The sequence below is a fragment of the Chelonoidis abingdonii genome, chromosome 9 (genome assembly GCF_003597395.2).
Source record: "Chelonoidis abingdonii isolate Lonesome George chromosome 9, CheloAbing_2.0, whole genome shotgun sequence".
Classification (NCBI taxonomy): Eukaryota; Metazoa; Chordata; order Testudines; family Testudinidae; genus Chelonoidis; species Chelonoidis abingdonii.
In genome coordinates this window covers 16,008,759-16,032,033 of record NC_133777.1, presented here as the reverse complement: position 1 = coordinate 16,032,033, position 23,275 = coordinate 16,008,759, and the positions used below count along the sequence as shown (strand labels likewise).

At 41.8% G+C, this 23,275-nt stretch overlaps 1 protein-coding gene across 1 annotated transcript in view; it reads left to right on the top strand.

The window, feature by feature from the left end:
* Window positions 1–20,657, top strand: part of MOSMO (modulator of smoothened) — a 48,358-nt gene extending 27,701 nt beyond the window's left edge. The window contains exons 2-3 of the mRNA XM_032802151.2: window positions 4,974–5,186; window positions 19,864–20,657. Coding sequence (XP_032658042.1) covers window positions 4,974–5,186; window positions 19,864–20,048 — 398 coding nt within the window. The 3' untranslated portion in view covers window positions 20,049–20,657. The remainder of the gene's footprint in view (window positions 1–4,973; window positions 5,187–19,863) is intronic.
* Window positions 20,658–23,275: the final 2,618 nt, after the last annotated feature.

Below are 23,275 nucleotides of genomic sequence, written 5' to 3'. Positions count from 1 at the left end.
TGGGGACACAGACACATGGGGACAGGGAGGACGTACAGGGACACATACGGACAGGAGAGTGGCTGGGTGGGGGCATAGACACATGTGGACAGGGACACGTGTGCCTGACTGAATGGGAGAGACTATGGGTCAGCTAGGGTCTGGTGGGGGAAGCTCCCTAACGGTCTCCCCCCCCACCCTTCCCCAAAAAAACCTGTTCCATACTTTTCCCACCCGTACCCAACAACCCTCCAAGTTCACACTCAGGTGCCTTCCCACCAATTTACTTCCCTCTCCCTCAGATCCTCCATTACCCCTGACTCCCGCAAGGCTTTGCAGTGCTTCTGGGGGGGTGCAGGAAATATGATTGTGTATTGTAGTTTAAATGAATCATTACTCAGAGTTCTCTATTAGTATGCCTAGTAAAGAATCGATTTAAAAAACCTTTTCTGAGTCTTTTTTGTTATCTGTATTGTTACAGACATCCTTGCTAACAGGTATTTTGAAATAAATGACAAAAAATAATTAAAACTGGTGTGATTATATTGTGCTATTTTGACAAATAAAATATGCAGAATTTTGCAGAATTTGAAAATACTGTGTGCAGGAATTTTTGTGTTTTTTGTTGCAGAATTCCCCCAGGAGTAGTTGTGTGGGCACTGTGAGGATGGAGGGACCTGTTCCTGTGCTGTATCCGTTCTGTGGCTAAAAAGTGTTTCTGTTTCCACAGCTGTTTAATCCAGCACCTTTGAACATTTACTGAATTTTCAGCTATTGTGCTATAATCGTTACTCTCTGAGTGACAAATGCCTTTTCATTATATACATTAGATAGAACTTGATGATGTCCAAATAGTGAAGCAGTGGCTGTTTTCTAGCTACACGTCGCGTGTCCTGCAGATATTGGTGTAAAACTACATCTGGTCCAGTATTTTTGCCTTGTCTTGTCCACATCTTGTCAGTGGGCTATGAAAGGCTAATTGAGATTTCCTTTGCTGAGTCAGTGCGTCAGGCAGTTGCCAGGTATCAGTTTGCCTGTTTGCATTAGGCACATGGCTGAAATGATTAAACGCAACATGTAGAAATGTTTATGTTGAATTCTTTGACAATATTCAGTGTTGTCCTTTGGCATGTGCATGCATATGTAAATCAGTTGCAATAGTGATTGAACATAAGATAGAATTTACAAGACTCTAAGGCAGGGGTTCTCAAACTGGGGCTTGGGACCCCTCAGGGCTCGTAAGGTTATTACATGGGGTGTCACGAGCCTTCAGCCTCCACCCCAAACCCCAATTTATAATGGTGTTAAATTAAAAACATATTTTTATACATTTACAAGGGGGGGGTCACACTCAGAGGTGCTGTGTGAAAGGGGTCGCCAACACAAAAGTTTGAGAACCACTGAACTAGAACACTCTTGTTTTCCCAACCCCTCCACTCAACGTCACCGACATTCTGAGGACAAGCCTATATAAAGGGCAGAATACTCTTGCCACCTCTGTTATTTTCAGCCATATGCCTGGACAGACATGAACCTCTCCAGGCTCTTTGAAGTTAGAGCTGCTTTTTTCTCAGTTAGCATTAGCCAGAGTGGATTTGCTGCCATTATAGATTTTCCCTTCTAGTGGGAGAATGGTATGGCAGATTTCAAATTAATGAAGGCTACACTCATAAAGACCTCTAAAATTCTGGAATATGCTGCTCAAACAGTTCCACTTTTGTTCCTATTGCCTGTCCCTCCCTTCTCACATTTATCTCCAGATGTCTTCTCCTTGTCCAGATCTATTCTGCTCCGAGCAATCTTCTATTCATTGAACTTTTTGAAACTTTGCACTTTTAGAGAGGGGTAAGGGATTGACTCTGTATACACAAATTTGCAGAGGGACAATAGGGTTGAGGTCTGTTATTTCTCACCTCTGTATGTTATTTATTTCTTTAAAAACATATTTGCTGTTAACAAGCATGTTATCTCTGGAGACGCAAATCGACAGTTTGAGAACAGCAAAACTAAGCATCTCTGATGGCATCTTCTAGACTGAGCACTAGTCTCATTGGGTAGGTAGAAAGATTAACTTAAATAATCTATACAGAAGCCCCTGGAACTGCATAAAATCAAGTCCTTAAGCCATGAACTATTGAAACTCATTTAAAAAACTTTTCTTAAACATTACATGAATATATTGTCTCATACTATAGAATTAGAATTTATAATCCTTATTTCATGATGAGATGTCTTTGCACTATAATGTATCTTAATTAAAAATATCTTTAAATAGGTTTTTGCTCAAAAAGCATTTTATCAAAAAAATCTGATTTTTTTTAAATATATTTTTTAAAAATAATTGATTTTTATCCATCCTGGCATTAGCAGTTAGTTTAGTCAGATGGTGATTCTCTTTCAGTTCTGTGTGATGGCAGAACTGAAAAAGCAGAAGAGCCTGTGGTTAAAATATGCATTTCCTGCCCAGCTGTCTTCCCAGCATACTGCAGCCACATACGGTGCCTCAGGTGCCTGGAGAAGGACATTCACCTTCTGGGTGTTTGATCTTCTGCATTTGCTCCCAGAATCCACAAGGATAAAGAGACTTTCCTGCAGGGCCAGTGTTGGACTCACTGGGGCCCAGGGCAGAAACTAAGGAGTGGGCCCCTACCCTGCTGAAGCCAAAGCCCAAGCCCCACTGCCCAGGGCTGAAGCCTGAACTGCTTGGCATTGCCATGCCCCTTCCCAACATTCCTCTGTGCCCTCTGGGGGCGGGGGGGCATCCCACAGTTTGAAAACCTCTGCTTTAGTGTGATTTATTTCCACTTTTAGAGATTAAATTACAGTAATACTCGTATTACATTTACCCACAGTGACTCTGTAGCTGTGATGTAACTTAGCTTTGCAGGGCCCCCTGTGGCTTGGGGCCCCAGGCAATTGCCCTGCTTGCTATCCGCTAATGCCAGCCCTGTCTCCTGCAGCTCCTTGTCTGGAAGGGAGCCCTCCAGGTGAGACCCTCTGGAAGATTGCTCAGATCCAGTCCAAGATCTAGAAGACCTATCTTAGCCCATGTGGCTCTCAGCAGCAAAAGACTGAGGAGTCCAAAGTTCTTGCAAAGACTAGAGCCATGTCCTCCATATGTAGGTATAGTGCAAACTTCCTTGTGTAACTCTGCCAGTATGCTCTTAATCCTGACTACATCAATCCTACTGTTACACATCTCTATATGTTTGAGCAGAAACTACTAATTTTCCCAGGATATGGAATAATCTTGTTGCTGTAACTTGGGGCTTGTAGGTTTGTTTGCAGGGTTGTCTTAACCAGAGAGAACTCCACCTGTCTGCATGTTTTTGTTAAAAAAACATGTAACTAAAAGGACGTATTTGAATAGGGTCCACAACCTGGACAAAGATTCCAGAACTGGTTGAACAGATTTGGTTCAGAATTTGCTTATTCCTGATTCTGCTCTTGTTTTTAAAATGTTCCAGCAGAAAGAGAAAATCTGACCTAGGACACTATCTTATTACTCAAAAATAACAACCTGCGTTTGTTTTGATTCTGCTGGGCATGAGTGCTGGGAGCATAAGCAGGCAGTCTGTGTGTACTCACAAAAGGGGCTTGTGCCTATTTCTGGCCCTGGCATCCTGGAGGGTAGGTGTAAACACCAGCCGTTGTTCCGGTCAGTGAGTTGAGTGTTTTTGGTTTGCATATTTTCTCTTTTGGAAAAGCATTAAGAATAGGATACAGAAATCTTTTCTGCTCCTGAATAGCTCACAGAACTTCAATTTCCCAGTTCCATTTTTAAAGTGTCCTTTTAAGTATAGCAACACTTGTTTACAGTGTCTAATATTTGGGGGAGGGGGTTGATTTTTTTTTTAACTAATGTAAGATAATACTATGAACTGCTGAGTTTATCTTTGATTTGGCTGTAGGAAATCATCTTTACATGTGACAAGGATTTGTGAATAGGGGTCGAATTGATTGTACTACAAAATGCAGGATTCAAGATTTTAGAGACATTGGCAGACGGTCTCTTTGAATCTCATGTTATGTCTGGGCTCAAATTTTCCAGTAAATTAAGTTTTTTGCAGTTAGTATTGGACTGTAAAAACTTCTTTGTGCGTCTTAAAAGTTGTTGCAATGTCACTGCTTTCATAGTGGGGGTGCTGAAAGCCATTGAACAAAACTGTAAATATGATGGAAACCCTGCCGCACCTCAACACCCCTAATTCCAGCAGCCGTGCTTGAAAGCAGTAAATTTACACTTAAAATCAAAACTATTTGGGTTTAATGGAAAGTACCTAATCTTGTGCCACTTACAAAACTCTGTGCATTGCATTATTGTCTTTCCTATATTCTGTGTGTTAAATGATTCTTCCGTTACTAAACTGGAAGTGAACTATAACTTTTTAATTACCTTAGTTTCTTTTTCCTATAGGCTGCAGGTTGTGGCACAACATTAGAATATTTGTAATAATTAGACCCATTCTCTTGCATCCTGTGTACTGAATGGATTAAAGTGACCTTTAAATCTGGTAACATAGAAACCCTAGTATGTATTTAACTTGCCTGTTTAACTATCAGAAGACAGGACCTAGCCTCTTGGATGAAAGAATTCTGAAAGGGATATTCTCAAGTGCATCCTTCAAAAGACGCATTCTAGCTATGATCTAGACACATACGTGTTGTGCCTTACGGCAGTAAATTTGTATTTTACAGGTGTGGAGAAACAATTTATTTGTGTTACCTTTCCGAATACTGTGCTGAGCAAAATGGGTGCAGCGCTAGACCCAGCTGACTCACCCTCCCTCTTCTCCCCCTCGACTCCCCCCATATCACCACTCCAGCTGACATTGAATGACATTGACAGACTTCATAGGAGAGCCACATCCACCCTCTCTGGCTAGACTGAGTCTTGGTATGACACTGAGCCTTCAATGGGGAAGATGAGGACATCTCAGAATAGTACTTTGGAAAAGTAGATCCTGCTAAGACTTACCTCTCTGTATTTTCAGGTGCACTCACTGTTGGCCTTGTGCGACAGTGTCAAACCATCCATGGACGTGACAGGACCTGTATTCCTCCAAGGCTGCCCCCTGAGTGGGTCACCACATTATTTTTCATCATTATGGGAATCATTTCACTGACTGTCACATGTGGTTTGCTAGTGGCTTCCCACTGGCGAAGAGAAGCTACTAAATATGCCCGCTGGATAGCATTCACTGGAAGTAAGTGACTTCAGCTACAAAATAAGCCTGTCTGAAGGATTAACTGGTAGATTTTTTTTTTTTAAACAAATCTGGGTGGGGGTTGTTGCCAGAGACCAGTGGTAAAACTCTGCCCTGATCAGACAGAATGCTTTTCCTTTTAAATTCCTGCTTTGTGGAAATAATCCTCTTCTTTAAAATCAGGGGTTTGGTATCCAGAAGTGGCTGAGAATCAAGGGAAGATCTTTGGGATCCTGGCTTTCTAGTCACAATGCTGATCACCTGCTGCAGCCCCAGGGTAGAGGAAGAAAGAAGTACACCTCCGGACCATGGTAGCTTCCAGCCCCTCTCCCCACAGGGAACGTCACAAAGTGGCCCAAGGAAATGGGTTTGCAGGAGTGGGGAAGGTTAGGCTGTTCCTGAGTCATGTGAACTCTTAATTTGGCCGGTGTAGCTCGTACTCACTGCTGGCTGGAATAATGGAATGGTTGTAGCCTTTTTTTACCCACATGTGGAGGAGGGTACTGGTGGACCTTGGTCTCGTTATTGTCTTGAAATCAGTCCTGTTGAAGTATCCTCCTGTAAACATTTGATGCAGGGTTGATTCTAACTCTGTTTTGTTACAATTCTTATGAAAGTTGTTCTGTCTTATTTGTAATGAGGTCCACAGATCCATGACCTTGGTTACATGGAGCCCTGAGGGTACACAGAGATCTTCCAGAGGGCATGTCAACTCATCTAAATATTTTCCTAGTTTTACAGCAGTCTACTTGAAAAGCACTAGTGAAAATTTTATACAGATAAGTGACTTGTTTATACTGCTCTATAGACTATATTAGAGTTTCTCGACCTGGGGATGGTTTTAGGGGGGGTGGCAAGCAAGGCCCCCGCAAAGCTAAGATACATGCTGGAGCCAAAGCCCCACCGCCTGGGACTGAAATCAGACATCTGAAATGGGGTACAGTAGTCTGGAAAGGTTGAGAACCACTGCTCTAGGCAGACTAAACTTGTCAATCAGAGGCAATGGAGGTATGGCTTCACCTCTGAGAAACTGCCAGTTTGTATTTGCATTTCCAGCTGCAGGCAGGCAGACCAGCTCCTCCCTGCTTCAGAGGAAATTTAGTGAGAAAGAAAAGGGAAAAAAAATGGCAAACTCTCCAAGCTGTCGGGATCTGCCTTTATTGACAGAGAGGATTCCCTTTCTTCTCAGTCACTGGAGGACTCTGTATTCCCTGCACGCACACCCACCTGTAGTGCAGCATGGCAGAGAAGAAAACTGACGTGTCTCCTTGCAGCAGCCCTCTGATTAGGTGCGTGCATGGAGATCATGGCCTGTTCTGTGAAGATCCAAGCTTCTCAAGTGCTCAGGAAGGGGCAGGGTTTCCTTCAGTCTCCCTCCCTGATCAGGAAAGCTTCCTGGAAGCAATGGCAGCAGCTTATCTACAAAAATTCCTGAACCTGATACACATGACAGGGGACAGCATTTGCCCCGGCATCAGCAAGTGGCAACTCCTCCTCTGTTCCCTTCTTCCCCACAACTTGGGGTGAGTGTAGGTTGAAGCACAATATCAGAGGGCCAGGGAAGTTTCCCACCCAGCCACTGGAGCCCACATTCATAGCCGTGTCTGATGACCATGGAGAAGCTTTGGAACCCCATCCAGCACAAAACCTCTCTTTCTCAGAGCTACTCAAGAGGTAACCAGAAGGTTCGCGCCCATCCAAACCATCAGTCTAAAATCTCTCTCCCCTTTTGATGAGGTTTAAGGGTAGGCATAAGAAAGATGTTCAGACCCCTCTAGTCAATCCAACATCAAACACACAACCCCCACCCCTTCATTTTCTAAGACCTGGGCTACACTAGTGGGGGGCATCGAACTAAGATATGCAACGTCAGCTATGCTATTCGCGTAGCTGAAGTCGAAGTATCTTAGTTCGACTTACCTGGCTGTCCTCACAGCGGCGAGTCGACTTCCGCGGCTCCCTCGTCAACTCCGCTTACTCTTCCTGCTGAGGTGAAGTACTGGCATCCAGACGAGATGTGATAAATCGATTCCCAATACATCGAACACTACCTGCCAATCCAGCTGGTAGTACAGATATACCCTAAGAGTCTGATTTAGGGGATTCCTCTGGGGGGCTCTCTAAAAGGCATAAAGTGAAATCAGTTTCCCTCAAACTGCATAAATTTGCAGAATGTAGCAGGACAGATAATCCTTAGCGTCTGGTTCCTCTGCTCACTTTCATGGAGTACAGCAAGGCAGAAATCCTAGGCACTTAGTTCCCCAGATCACTCTCGCAGAGCCCAGCTCAGGGGATAGTCAGTGTTGGGTTCCCCTCTTCTCACTCACAGAGTGCATCATGGCAAGTCTGTGCACATTTTGGACATGCACTGTTTCCCGTAGCCATGCATACACACAATCCCACAAAGGGAGTTCTCCCTGCTTATGAGAGGAAGGCCAGTACTCCAAATCATAGCTAATGACTCAAATAATAAAATTTATTAAAATAAACACCACTCAGAGAATAGACTTTGATAAAAAGTGTACCGAGGATGGTGATCTACAATTATGAGGTTTGTCGATAACGTCAGACAGGCTATAGCTATATGTCCCTCCTTATGCATCCTTTGAGTGTGTGATAGTGGGGTAATGATTTTCCTAATACACCTAAAGACTAGGAAAGTATTTGGCTGTTCTCCTCAGCTCCCTTATGAGTTTCCATATCTTCCAGAAGGTTCCTTGGTATACACCAGTCAAAAGTCCTCCTGGTATCACTATCAAAGATAATTGTGCCTTTTTTTTTTCCTTAATGGTCAGGGACTAGATGTTTCTAACTGAGGAAAAAATTTTACCTGAAAGAGTGCCCTCCTCACTATACAGACCTTTCACAGGCAGCCAAATCCACACAGGCATAATCTTAGCCCCTCCTTTGGGCATGAAAACTATCTCGGGGTGTCAGGCCAACAAGATAAATAAACAAAAGAACTGTCATCTGGGTGGCCAGTGTTGCAAGTGTGCTGTCTCTCAGGCTTTGTAAAAAATAAAACAAAACACATGTGCTAAGGCTTCTCCCTAAGGAATAGGAGGAGTCAGGGTGTGCAGAGAGCCATACAAATCTGCTATAGCCCATCTGCTACAAATGGGAATAATTTAATCTGTTCATCCTCTTCAGAGGAATCATGTCCTTATTCCATATTGTGCCTTTACTTAAAAAAGTCAGAAGACTACAGAGCATTTCTCAACATCAAGTATCTCAACAGATCCATTTAAAAAAAAAAAAATGAAAAATCCAAGATAGAGACCGTAACATCCACATTAGATGTCATCAATGGAGGGTCTCCATGACATCCGTAGATATGAAAGATGCCTATGTCCAATTTGACAGTATCACAGATGCTTCCTTAGCTTTATCCTCAGAGCACCACATTACCAATACAGCAATGGTTTAACAACAGCATTGCAAGTATTTACGGAAGTGCTGGTAGTGTTAATATCTGCTCTCAGACAGGAAAGGGTCTATGTCTACCCATTCCTGGGTGACTTCTTTACCAAGCCTCATTGATTGTACCACCAAAGCAATAAGGATGCTTCAGAGCCAAGGTTTTCTGAAAAAAATCAGTTAAGTCTCAGTGTATTTCCAGTCTCTGAGTAGGAACAGTCACTGCCCTCTACAAAGTTGTTTATTGCCGCAAAGACACAAGAAGCAGAGAACTCTATCAAAATAGTTAACCTCTCAAGAAAAGTACCAATTCATACTCTTTTGGGATCAGTGATCTCTTCTGTGGTTATTCTTAGAGATCCAATGCTCACATGAGGTTGCTACAGAGCTTTCTCTTATCTCTCAGCTGTCTCTTATCTGCACCTCAGTGAGGATTCTCATGGGTTCAAGGACTGCCCAAGGGGTCTAGTCCAAACAAGAGAGAAAGCACAGCATAAAGTGGTGAGAGCTCAGGGCAATCCAGTATGGGTTCAAAGCTCTGCTCCCTCATCCGAATTTACCTAATGCCCTGACCATGATAGACAACACCTCAGGCATGTCATACATCAACAGACAAAAGGAACAAGGACTATAGTCCTTCAAAGAGAAGCTCACCTCCTGATGAGTTGGGCAAAGAAAAATCTGCAATCAACTTGTTACCTTCACATCCAAGGCAGAATTGAATGTCATGGCTGACTGGCTCAGCTGGCAAAACTTAGATCCTCCAGAATGGGACCTACACTTATCTCTTGATAAAGATATTTAGTATCTCAGCTATAGATCTGTTTGCTTCCCGCCTGAATCACAAGGTTTCAGTGTTGTTCTCTTGCCAGTGGGATCACAGCCAAGACAAGAGATGCCTTGTTGCAAAGATAGCCGAAATGGATTCTTACGTCTTAACTCCCTTTTTCTCTTCACACCAGAATGCTACAGACTATTAGGAGAGAAGCAGCACTGATAATTCTAGTATCCCCATTCTGACCAAAGAGGCTTTGGTTCTACAGTCTCCTTGATATGATACAAAAAACCCCCACCTGATTTCCATTCAGAAGGGATATGCTATTACAAGGGCCAATCAGAATTCAGACAGTCTGAGCCCTGCTGCCTGGTTCTTGAACCGGAGCCTCTTAAGCCAAATAGGTTATTTAGCGATCTAATACTCACAATTTTCACTTCCAGAAACAAATCTATTAACTCAGCCTATTCAAGGGCCTGGTTGAGTTTTAACCATTGGGGCTAGCACCAGGGTTTCACCCCCACATTTGCATTGGGACCACAGATCCTCTAATTTCTTCGAATGGATTCGGGTTAGGCCTGACAGTTCAGACTCTCAAAGGTCTAGTTGCTGTTTGTCTAGCATCATTAGTGAAATGGACGGGTAGTGAATTTAATCTTACCTAGATATCCAGCATTTTTCTGAGGAGAGCAGCATCTCTTCTACATCTTTCTGGTGTGCATAATGGTGTTTTGTTGTTTTTGATTTTTGGCTTTTAGCTGGTTCTCAGCAGGGCCGCGCGGGGGTGGGGGGTCAAGTGGGGCAACTTGCCCTGGGCCCCAGAGGGGCCCCCATAAGAATATATCCTATAGTATTGCAACTTTTTTTTATGGAAGGGACCCCCGAAATTGCTTTGCCCCAAGCCCCCTGAATCCTCTGGGCAGCCCTGGTTCTCAGTGCCATTAGAAGCCGTCCATTTGAACAATTCATGAAGGTGTCTCATTACTTTCTAACCATTAAAATGGCCTTTTTGGATGACAGTCATTTTTCGGGTTTCAAAGGGGTAGCCATGTTAGTCTTTATCAGCCAAAAAAAAAAAAACCCAGGAGTCCTTGTGGCATCTTAGAGACTAACATATTTACTTGGACATAAGCTTTTGTGGGCTAAAACAAACTTCAGATGATGAAGTGGGTTATAGCCCACAAAAGCTTATGCCCAAATAAAGTCATGTTTCTGTGCAGGGTGTCTGAGTTAGGAGCTCTTTTTCTGGAACGTCAATACTGCATGTTCATAAAGCTAAAAGGGTATTCAAACTGGCCCTGACTTCAGACTAAAGATTAACTCCAGATTCCATAAAACACAGGAAATTGTTTTTCCATCCTCTTGTCCAGATCCATTGTACTCCAGAGAGAAATTGTGGCATACTTTGGATGACTGCAGAGCTCTCAAAGTATATATTTAACCACACAGATTGGGTCAGAAAGACAAATGCTTTGTTTGTGCTTTTTTTATCCAGTGTCAAAGGGAAAGAGAGCCTCAAAAATCATCCATTTCCAGGGGGCTGAGATATTGCATCTCAGGCTTTTTGACTTGCATGCTTCTAACTTCATCTTCAAATATCAGAGCTAACTCCCTCAATGCTGTAGCAGCTTCATGGGCAGATAGATCGTATGCCTCAGACAAGAAAATCTGTAAAGTAGTCACATGGGTCATCTGGTTAGAGCACCTTCAGATGCTGTACACTGGACATCCAATTGTCATCTGATGCTACCTTCCGTGAGTGGGTGCTCATTGTAGTTTCTATTAGGAAAGGGTTATCTGTACTTAACTATATATAGTTCCTCCGTGCCACCAAGTGGACAGTGCTATAAAAATCCTAATGTCCTAGATCTGTGGACCTCATTTTGAATAAGAATAGGAAAATGTATCTATCTTACCTGAAAATTTCCTTTCTTGGGGTCATGAGGTCCATAGAACCCAAGCCACCCTGAATGGGCTGTTAATTGGGAAAAGACGAATTATTAATCGGTGCTCAGTTGATTACTCATTGAATTGCTTGCTCTGCATGAGGATTGTTCTGTTTAGTCTTACTGCTTAAGTTAGAGAGAGTGCTTAGTTTTTCCTAGGCTTTGGAAGTATTGACTGGTGGTTTTAGCCCCTGGTTTACACTATGAGTTTAGGTCGAATTTAGCAGCGTTAGATCAATTTAATCCTGCACCCGTCCACACGACAAAGCCATTTTTGTGGACTTAAAGGGCTCTTAAAATCGATTTCTGTATTCCTCCTCGACGAGGGGATTAGTGCTGAAATTGACCTTGCTGGGTCGAATTTGGGGTAGTGTGGATGCAATTAGACAATCTTGGCCTCCTGGAGCTATCCCAGAGTGCTCTATTGTGACCGCACTGGACAGCACTCTCAACTCAGATGCACTGGCCAGGTAGACAAGAAAAGACCTGCGAACTTTTGAATTTCATTTCCTGTTTGGCCATCGTGGCGAGCTCAGAGGTGACCGTGCAGATCTCATCAGCAGAGGTGACCATGGAGTCCCAGAATAGCAAAAGAGCTCCACCATGGACTGAAAGGGAGGTACTGGATATGATTGCTGTATGGGGAGAGGAATCTGTGCTATCAGAACTCCATTCCAAAAGATGAAATGCCCAAATATTTGAAAAAAATCTCCAAGGGCATGAAGGACAGAGGCTATAACAGGGACCCAGAGCAGTTCCGCATGAAACTTAAGGAGCTCAGGCAAGCCTACCAAAGAACCAGAGAGGCAGCGGCTTCTAAACATCCAAATGCACATTTTACCACCATTCTGCACTTGCTCAGCCTATAGTTGAACTGCTCCTTACTACTGTCCAGGCTTCATGAGCCATGGGAACAAGGGGTAGGCTGGAGTGCTGCCAGCTGGGAGAGCAGCCTGAGGCAGGGCAGAAGCCTCTAGCTCGCATGATATTCCAGGCAGGACTGAATCTCCATGAGATGAAACTTTAAAGAAGAGTCACTCCCATTTATGTCCAGGCGCCCCTGACCAACCTCATCGAGGTCTGCCAGGAGCACCCATGTCTGGCCAGGCAGCCCTCTGACCGACCTCACTGAGGTTGGCCAGGAGCACCCAGGAGATGACGATGACAGCAGTCGTACTGCACCATCTGCTGCCATGAAGGCAAGGAGCCGCTGCTGCGTAGCAATGCAGTACCAGGTCTGCCAGCAGCAACCAGGAGACGTATGGTGACGGTGAGCTGAGCAGGCTCCATGCTTGCCGTGGTATGTCGTCTGCACAGGTAACCTAGGAAAAAAGGGGAAAAATGATGGTTTGCCGTTGCTGTCACGGAGGGAGGGGGGCCTGATGACATGTACCCAAAACCACCCACAACAATGTTTTTGCCCCGTCAGGCATTAGAAGCTCAACCCAGAATTCCAATGGGCGGTGGAAACTGCAGGAACTGTGGGATAGCTACTCACAGTACAATGCTCCAAAAGTCAACACTAGCCTCAGTACTGTGGACGCACTCTGCTGACTTAATGCGCTTAGTGGGGACACGCACAATCGACTGTACAAAATCTATTTCTAAAAAAAAAAAAAGACCTAATTTTGTAGTGTAGACATACCCTCAGAGGTGGCGCCACACCTCTTAATATATTTGGTCTGCCTCCAAGGCTGTATAGAGTCCCAGTCTTATGGATCTATGGTCCTCATTACTCCAAGAAAGGAAATTTTCAGGTAAGACACGGATAAATTTTTTTAATCAATTTTTTTTTTTTTAATTAAGAAACAGCACAACCACGTCTTAGCAGAAGGCGTTCCCACTGCAGAGCACCTACTCTGACTCATAGTTCCAAGGCTTTTCCTTTCCTGGTGACGCATAGCAGGTCCCTTAGCAGGAGAGTCAGCAAAGAAGCACTAATGTTTTCCTTCCTTCTCCTCTCCTGCAATGTTGAACTGCTCTTTAGCATGGCCAACTCTGCTCATAGTAGCTTATACTGAACGTCCCTTAAGGGACTTGCAACCTTTTCTTTTAGTGCAGAGAAGCACGTCCCAGGGAGACATGTATGCCTGTAAGGAGGGACATGTGCCTCTTCCCTTCTGACAGGGTGGGAGGCTGTGCCTCCTTGCTGGTTTCTCAAGCAGAGCGTAGCTCCCAGCTGGTGAGTCCACCTGGTGATTAATCCAAGTAGCAGTTAGTCCCTCTGTCCAATCCCTCAATCAGGGCACTGAGCAGTTAGTGGGCATGGCCGACAATCAGCCCAGGCCTTTAATTAGTCTTTCTGCCCCAGTCCCTCAATCAGGGCAATTCACACTTTACAGCTCAGGCTGAGTCCGTGCAATACAGCCCAGCAGTTCAACGTGGGGAATTAGCTGTTAACTAGAAGCAACAGTAAATTCTCCTGGCGCCCTAGCTCCGACAGGCACCAGACCAATTCAGGCCTCCTGGCCTCTGAGTGGGGAAGTGGTCATACTCCACAGGTGGGGTACCAGGGGTAGGGGGACGCAGGCCCTCCCACTCCACTGCATCCCAGCCCAGAGCCCTATTAGTGGCGGAGTAGTTCACCATTAGGTCAGCCCACAATACACTAGTCAGTTCACAATAATTCCACAGTCGAGCCCTATTCGGCGTCCCTGGGCTCCTTCCTACTCTTCCCAGTTTGGGGCACCTGGGCTCCGGGGTCATCCTCAGTCTCTCTGGGGTAAACAGCCAATGGCAGTCTCAGCAGTTCATCAGCGTTGGTGGTCTCTGACAATTCTGGTAAATCCGTTGGTCAGGAAGCCATCTCCTTCAGCTCCAGGCCTCAGCAGCAAGGAAGAGATGTCCTGCTCCTCTGGCAGCCCTCTCCCTACTGAGCTAGGAGACTGGCCTTTTATAGTCCAGTTTCCTGTCCCACCCCTCTGCTTCTGGCAGGATGGCCACAGGTGGCCTAGTTGTGCCCACCAGGGGTCAAGCTCGGGTCTTTCCCCTTCTGACAGGGCGTGAGGCTGTCTCTCCTCCCTACAATGCCTGGGGAGCAGACAGATAAAGGAAACCAGTTATAACCAGTAAATGGAATAAAATTGTCCAAACTACCTTTTTTTGATGTTTGTTACAGGATTAGCTTGGCTATGAAATTAAGTCCTGATGTTTTGATGGCAGTTATAAGAGGCCTGAAAAAACCATAGAATTTGAGGGTGGGAGGAACGGTGCGGAAATAAGACTGAGAGATTTTAAATGAGCCTGAATTCTGAAAACTAACTGAAGGGAGTATGAAAATTACCTAGTAAATTCAAGTTTATGCTCCTCACTGAAACAAACAGGTTTGGCAGGGACTTAGTGTTAATAGATTTAAACCTGCTGTGTATAAAAACTCAACTTTAACTGGTGGTACTCCACAAAGGAACCTCCATAATTAAAGCCATCACCCCGACTTCTTTAGTATATCACATATTAAATGTAGATGTGGCTCTTGCATACTATGGGCTAATTATTTTATAGTCAACTCCATTGTGATTGACTCTTCCATTTCTACAATGAACAGTGTTAAATATCAGAAATCATTACTCTTGCAGTATTGCTATTTACTCTAGCCCACTCTTCACTAGATTCTTCCTCTGTCTAGCTGATTGGTCTGTTTTTGTCTAATATAGACTATAAACTCTTCAGGGTAGGGATCACGTCTCTCTAAACTCAAAACACCATCTCAAACATTACAAAAGTGTTTATGATGAGCTGGGTTCCAAACTCTAAGGTAAAGGATTCTCTTTTTCATTTATGTGATGTTCTTTTTTAACTTCTGTGGCTTGTATTATTGATTCTAAATATTTTAATTTTTAAAATATCTCCACCTTCTAAGTAGTCATTGTTTCAGCTGTAATGTGTGTTGTCCTGAAAGCTGTTTTATCTTTAGATTCCTCTTACCATAAAGCTTGAGGTGTGCCAGTGTTTTTTAAAAAGAGTGACATCAGAAGAGAAATTTCAAAGATATATTCTCCATTCACTCTGACTTTCTGCTGTGAGCTGTTTTTTAAAGTGGGAAGAATATTGATTAAAGATTTGTTTTATTTGTTTTATTTCAAACCAAACTTATTTGTCATGCTATTAAGATATTATTGGAATTCTTAGGTTTTAGTAACACAATTTCTTAAGATTAAGACTAGGAGCTGGGGGATGAAAGGAAGAGACGAGATTGGGACAGGAACAGGTTTGAGAGGACAGGGCAAAAGGAGTCACGTTTGGGGGCGGAGGTACGCAGAAGAGTGTGTGCCCACTAGAGCACACCGAACACCTTCTAATTTCCTCAGCAAATGAGGTAGGGTTTTACAGACAAGTCTCCTTCACTACACGAAGCTGATTGATTCCCAGGACGGCTCCATTCAGTGCACTGAATGAGACAGGTTCCTGTGAAAAAATAGCATATGATACAAGTTTTAATTACGTGATCATAATGCATATGCACAAGGGTCCTGAATTAAGGTGATTCTCTGAGTAGCATCTCTATGGGTGCTCCATTTCAGTATGAGATTTTTGTCAACTGTGTCCATGGGTCTACACCTGTGCTTTAGATAGCCTCCTGCTCTGGTAGGAGGGTGTATGTGGGGAGGGAAAGGCAGAGCTGCTGCCAGTTCATACTCAATTGCCTGTGGCTTGAGATGGAACACCAGAGTGTCCTGTGTTCCCTGTAAGCTGTGTGCTTGCGTGGCCGCCCAGGAGAAATTCAAATGCTGCCCAGCTGATTAGCAGAGTGCGCACAGCTGGCAGCATGTGTTCAGGTGCCCCTCCCCCCATGCCAGAGTTTATGCTCCTTTCTATTTTCCTCATTAGGATTTAACTTCCACTTTTTAAAGGATGTCTTTTTGCCTCTCACTGCTTCTTATACTTTGTTGTTTAGCCATGGTGGCTCTTTTTTTGGTTCTCTTACTACGTTTTTTAATTTGGGGTATACACTTAAGTTGATCCTCTACTATGATGTCTGTAAAAAGTTTCCATGTAGCTTGCAGGGATTTTACTTTTGGTGTTGTACCTTTTAATTTCTGTTTAATTAACCTCTTAATTTTTGGGTAGTTCCCCTTTCTGAAATTAAATGTTCCAGTTTGGGCCGCTGTGGTGTTTTCCCCACCACAGGGATGTTAAATTTAATTATATTATGGTCACTATTACCAAGCAGTCCAGCTATATTCACCTCTTGGACCTGATCCTGTGCTCCACTTAGGATTAAATCAAGAATTGCCTCTCCTCTTGTGGGTTCCAGGACTGGCTGCTCCAAGAAGCGGTCATTTAAGTTGTCAAGAAACTTTATCTCTGCATCCTTTCCTGAGGTGATATGTACCCAGTCAATATGGGGATAGCTGAAATCCCCCATTATTATTGAATTTTTTATTTTAATAGCCTCTCTAATCTCCCTGAGCATTTCACAGTTAGTATCACCATACTGGTCAGGTGGTCTCTAATATATCCCTACTGCTATATTCTTATTATTCAAGCATAGAATTGCTATCCATAGAGACTCTATGGTACAGTTTGGTTCATTTAAGATTTTTACTTCATTTGATTATACGCTTGCTTTCAACCTTATAGATTCTTTCACAAAGGTCTTCTACTTTCCCATTCCAGCCTCCCTCCTGAGATGCACTCTGAAGCAGCAGCATCCTGCAGGACATGCAGCTGGAAACCCTGGCAAGGGCATCCTGAGGTCCTGTCCCCTTCCTTTATGGCCCACCTCAGTGAGCTTTTTGGAACCGACAGGCTCCTTATGGCGACCAGCTCTACCAAGTTTCATAAGGCGACAGGGCAAAAGCAACATCTGCTGTTATGTTTATCAGGTCTATTCAAACAGCATATATCCAAGAATCACTTCCATAGTCCAGTTATGGAAAACATACAGCTAAAAATGGGGAACTCGTTCTTGGCTTTTTTGTGAAAGAATCTATAAGGTTCAAACCCCCTTCCTATCTATCGCAAAATAGAGTTCTGACAATTATTAATAGGAAGTATAGGCTCTCTCTAGTGGCTTATTTGACTTTTGAATATTAAATATTGTCCTCTTTTAGTTTGAGAGACAGATTCTAATGCAGCTAGTCATCATGCAGGCAGGTGCTTTGTAAGCTGCTTCACATGTCTAGTCTCATCCTTTTTTCATTTGCGGACCCCTACAAATTTTTGAATTTAGGTGCCTACTTCTTTGAAAATTTTTGAATGGAGGTGCAGACCCCTTTGGAAATCTATTGTCTGGATATATAATTGAATTCTGTTGAGTCAGTTTTCGAGCTAAGTCTTTCACGGACCCCACTTAGACATATTCCGCAGACCCCCAGGGGTCCACAGACCACAGGCTGAGAACCATCGTGATAGTGCATGTCAGTCCTGACATGAAATGCAGCTGCTGCTGTAGTCTTGGTCTGAGTATGCTAAATTAGCCTATTGTGATATGCACAAATACTTGGGCAATAGTTTGAAGTCATTGTACATAGGACCTAAACTAGAATTTAAAGGCTATTCTATAAAAACACACTAATCTTTTTTTCAGTGATGCGCCATGAACTTAGCATTCATAGTTTTATGAAGAGACATTTGAGGTCTAAAGAGATGCAGTAAAATGTCTGCCTTGAATACACATAAGGTTCATAGAGAGTGGGGGATTTTTTTCAACATTTGTATATCAAGAAACAGACAGGAAGCAATAAATCTGGACAAACTGAAACTTTGTAAGTGTATTAAAGCAGGTATAGCTAATGTAAATATAACTTTCCTCAGTGCTGTACAAGTCCATCACTGGCTCATCTAGGGAGACTAGAGCTCTTGCCCAGTTGTGGGCTAATTGGGAAAGGGGAACTCTAGAGGCTGGGGAAGCAGAGCAGCCAAAGCACCTTTTTCAGGAGGGAGCAGAGCAGCTGGAGCCCACACCTTTTTCACAAGATGGGAAAGTGAGGTAAGGAGTGTAGTGCCTCCCTGGAGCTGCAGCTCTTTCCACCAGCTGGGGGTGGAGTGTGGTGTAGAAAACCCTGGTACAGGACTTCCTGTACTCTGCGGAGAAGTAAGGCCCAGCATTAATTGATTGATTGTGGCAGGAGGGAGGGGCTTGCATTAATTACTCTTATTCAGGTGGAGGTAGAATTGATTGTTGGTTAAGCTGATTTTTGAGGTGGCTAGCGTTTAGAGTTGATTTACGGAGGAGGGAAGATGATTTGGTGTAAGTTAGGCTTAGTTTTTGTGGGGGCAATGCAGGTTTATTTATTTATTTATTTTTTCCCCAACCAAAGTAGTAAGCTTAGTTGTTGGGTCAGTGGGTATTGGAAATTCTTAATGTTAAATCACAACGAATAATTGTATTTCAAGATAAAGCATAAAAGTTGATTTGCAGAAGCATAAAGAGCCTAATAGTTGCCTTGTACGACTCTACCACTTAAAATTCTGTATCTGCCCGATACTATTTTTCACCTATTTATATAGTTGTAAATACAGCATCAAAACAATCAACATCTGATCTTTTTATCATGAAGAAAATCATGCTGCTTCATAGAAAAGCCATGTCAGGACATCATTTTATGCCTTGGTCAAGATCTTAGTATCCTGCAGACTCTCATTGTCAATACTAAATAGATTATTTATGCCATAAGCACTTACAGAAAAACAGAGGATGTCAGCAGAGCTGGATAATATTGGATGCCATGTAGTGGATTTGGGTAGAGTATTAAAATGTATTGCAAGGAATGTCAGCCCATATTAGTATATCTGAAGGAGTGAAATCACTTATATAATTTTAATAAGTGACTTTTATTGTGACAGGCACTTTGTGTGCACACAATGTGATATGTGTTGTAAGCAACACCATCTATGCATATTAACATAACTGTGCAAGTGAAATAAAAAAACAAACCAATTGCTTGGTGCTGTATTTGTGTAGTCTGAACTTGGAGCCTTTTATAGAGGAGGTTAGATTTCAACAGAATGTTTTATTTGGGCTTTAGGCTGAGTGTCTCAGCATTTAGAAAAAATGGTTTATTTTAATTAATCTAAAGGAAACTGTAGTGGCACACGTTTCCTATTGTTAGCAAAATATGTACAGAAAATGTGTAAAGCATTTGTGTGGCAGAATAGGAGAGGGCAAATACATTTGGGGAAAAGGCAACTCTTTAATAATGAAAAGTGAGTTTCTTCAATGTTAAACGTTAGTCCACATTGACTTTTTGGGGGAATAACTACCTGTAAAATGCTCTGAGGCATAATGATCGGATTAGATTCATGAATGGTGGAAGAATGTGTCCTCCAAAATTCATCTTTCTTCAACAGTGATTCTTGTTCTTCTGAACATAGTTCAAATGATTAATAAACTGGAGTTGAGGAATGAACTTTGTGCCATTGCATACTGACAGGAACTTTCACCTTCTTCTGGAACAGAGAGCTGGGATCTGTTAAGATCAGGGTATGTCCCACATGATCAGTTTCCTGTGAGTTAGGCATTGGTGCCCTACAAACTGGCAAACATTTTGACTTTCAACAGGATGCTAACTTTGATTTTGTTTTGTTTGTTTTGCAGTGATCCTATTCTGCATGGCAGCCCTAATATTTCCAATAGGATTTTACATCAATGAAGTTGGAGGTCAACCATATAAATTGCCCAACAACACAGTGGTTGGGTCCTCATATGTACTGTTTGTCTTATCCATTTTCTTTACAATAGTAGGACTTCTATTTGCCGGCAAAGTTTGTTTACCTGGCTGATGAATATCTGAACTTCATGAGTTTGTTTCAGAGGAGAGCAAGATATCAGAGTTGCATTCTCAGGAGAGAGCCTACATCAGACTATCAAATACTTACTGAAAAGAGGAATGCTTTGACTTGTTCTCACTATGCACTTTGGATTAAAAAAAAAAAAGAGAGAGAGAGAAAGAGCCTTTCCCATAACCAAATACAGACATTGTTGACTAATCTCCTGAGCATATTAATGCAGTCAGGTCTGCACTGTGATAGAGACTAGTGAAGAAGAATGCTTTACACTGAGAAGCATATTGCCCCATGTTACTGTATCTGTTTTTAACGTCTAACAATTTGAAAATCAAAGTATTTATGAACCTTGTGGTAGACCAGAGGGTTTCAAAGGAGTTCAAGTGAGGCTGGCCTCACAATTTAGGAGATTAGCATTTTACATCTTTCTTCGGATAGGCAAAGTCTTTGGCACCAAAATGAATCCATCTTGCATTACTGCACCAAGAAGCCAATAGATCAAAATATATTATTTACAATGTATGTAACAACAAAATGACATACATCCCCCTTCAGCTGTAGAAAAACACTAAAACTTTTTTTTTTGGGGTGGGGGGGGGACTTTATATTTATATACACACACACACACACTATATATAGATATATATGATGCAGTATACTCTGTGTGTGTGTGTGTGTGTGTATATACACACACACACACACACTTATATACACACAAACAGTTCCTGGAAGATAACTCAGAACGCTTTGCTAGCAGAACACTGTGGTGTGCAAAACTAGAACTCAATAGAAAAAAGCCATTTCTCTGAAGGCCACATAGCTGAGAGTCTTCAGTTTACCTCATTCTTTGTAGCAGCCCTTGATTTTAACAGGTTTTTGTAATAGGTACAAACAATCCCATGCCTTTCTAGGTGCAATTTTAAGTTAAGCTAAAATTCTTTGTATGGTAATTTATTTGTATATGAGGGTAGAAGGTGAGATCACGTCAGACCTTAAAGTTAAAATCCTAATTCTGGGAAACTGACACTATTTAAATTATTAGCAACTGTTGTACAGGGAGTCTCTTTTCTACTGCTTTCTTTGTTACATTAACAATGAATTTATTTATACACGTTCAAGCACAGCAATTTACCATAGGTAAATTTCTCTAATGCATATAACATTCAGTGTTTAGGTCAACTGGTAAAAACACTATTCTGTAGTAAAGTTGGGTGAATTTATTTTCACTTGTGAGTATTAAGTTAATTCATCTTCTTTACCAAAAAAGAGCAATATAACTGTTTTTAATGTCCATATGCCTTGTTTACTAAAGCTGAAGATAAAAGTGTGGGCATAAGGACCATCTGAATTCAGAGTGTAAGTTTTCCCCTGAAATCAACACTCTTTAAATACAAGAGCTGTATAAACCTTGGATCCATGGATAGCGGTGTATAGTTCAATATTCGCTTAAAATCTGACCTTTATTAGCACAAAACTTTGATTGATGTGCCAGGAAGCTTGCTTGCAGGATCATGCCCTTATTCCCCAGTTAATATTTAATCTTTTTGTGGGGAAGTATTGACAAACTATCTCTTGACAACAAAGTGTCTGTCCAAATGTACTTATGAAAAGAGCTGCATTACTTAAACATGCTTTTATAAGGCATAAGTGAACTGAGTGCATTTTTCTGTAAGAATGATGATTATATTGCTTCTGAAATGTATTTATAGTTATTTTGGAAAAAACAGCTATTACAGCAGAAACAAGTGTTAGAAATGAGATACCTTATACAATTATATTGAACTGTGTGCCATTAGAAGTATATTCGTGAGGAAAAATTACCTGATTGATGTATTGGATCATTTTCTCTTGGTTGTAGAAAAATCTCTTTATCAGTTCACTCACAGGCTGAAGGAAGCTTTCACATCAAAGTCTCTCTAAATTTTTCTGAAGTATAAGAATATACAGCCAGATTCTCATCTGGAACTGCTAATTCAGATTTGATTGGTTTTTAATTCAGATTCTGATCTTGCAGTCATAGCTGCACAGGCAATCCAGAGCTTCACTGATATCAATGGAGCTCTGTATATGGATGCAATCTGGGTAGATCCAATTGCAGAACAAAGGTCTAAATGTTTTCAGTAGTGTTATAAGACTGGTGGTATAGCCTGATATAAAGTGTTAACAATGAATCATAGCTCACTAATTAATTTGATAAGCTAATAGCTTTTTTTTTCCTCTCAGAAATGTCAGTCTTGTTGTAAATAGTTCCATACAATATTTTAACTGGATCACCTACATGGGGGTGGGGGAAGAGTTTCTCAGCTGCTAAGAATTTTCCCCCGTTTACTTATTTCAGTTAGTGACGTCCTGTATAATAATAATCATCATTTAAGCTTATATTTAAAATGTATTACCATTTAATTAAAAAAAACACTTATCATGAAGCATATCCAGTCCATGAATGGCTGGCTAGAACCTTAGTGGGTTAGCCAATGCTATGAATCATTGAAAGACAGCATCGCTTCAGCTAGCAGGCTGTTTTAGTTAATATTTGGGCATTTAAGTCTACAACTAGATGGATCCATTTGTATTAAAAATGTCCCTGTAAGTGAAAAGAGACAGCTGTCAATAGTTGCTTTTTAATAAGGTCACTAAGTACTATATAGTACAGTATTAATTTATAGCAGAAAATCATAGCTTGTAAACTGTATATAAAACACTGTTCTATGGTGCAATCATTTGTCAAATTTATGTCTGTTACTTTTGTTTTAAAGTTGTGTGCATTCTTTTCATACCTAAGAGCATCACTGTAAAATCTGCTGAATACTATTTATAGGTTTTATTTGCACAAGGATTAGTTTTTAAACTACAGGAAGTTCCTGTTGAACATGCCTAAACATCTGTAGACTTTCAACTCATTAAAGCAAATGTTTCAGTATGAATCTTCTCCAAAGGTAATAATCCATGTTACATGTTGTTGGTTAGGTAAACTTTTCAGACTCTGCCAGCCATTTTATATATTTTGAAGGATGGTTTATTCTATTATAGGTCACAGCACACTCTTGTGTAGTCTTCATTTCATTATCACCTGAAAGGTTTAATGTCACAGCATAATGCAATTTATGTATGCATTTTGTAGTTTTATCTGTTAACCTCAAGTCCTAATCAGAAACTTAAAATACTTTAAAAAGGAAAATTGTAAATGTGTCTGTATAACGCTTTTTGAAAACAGAAGGAATAAC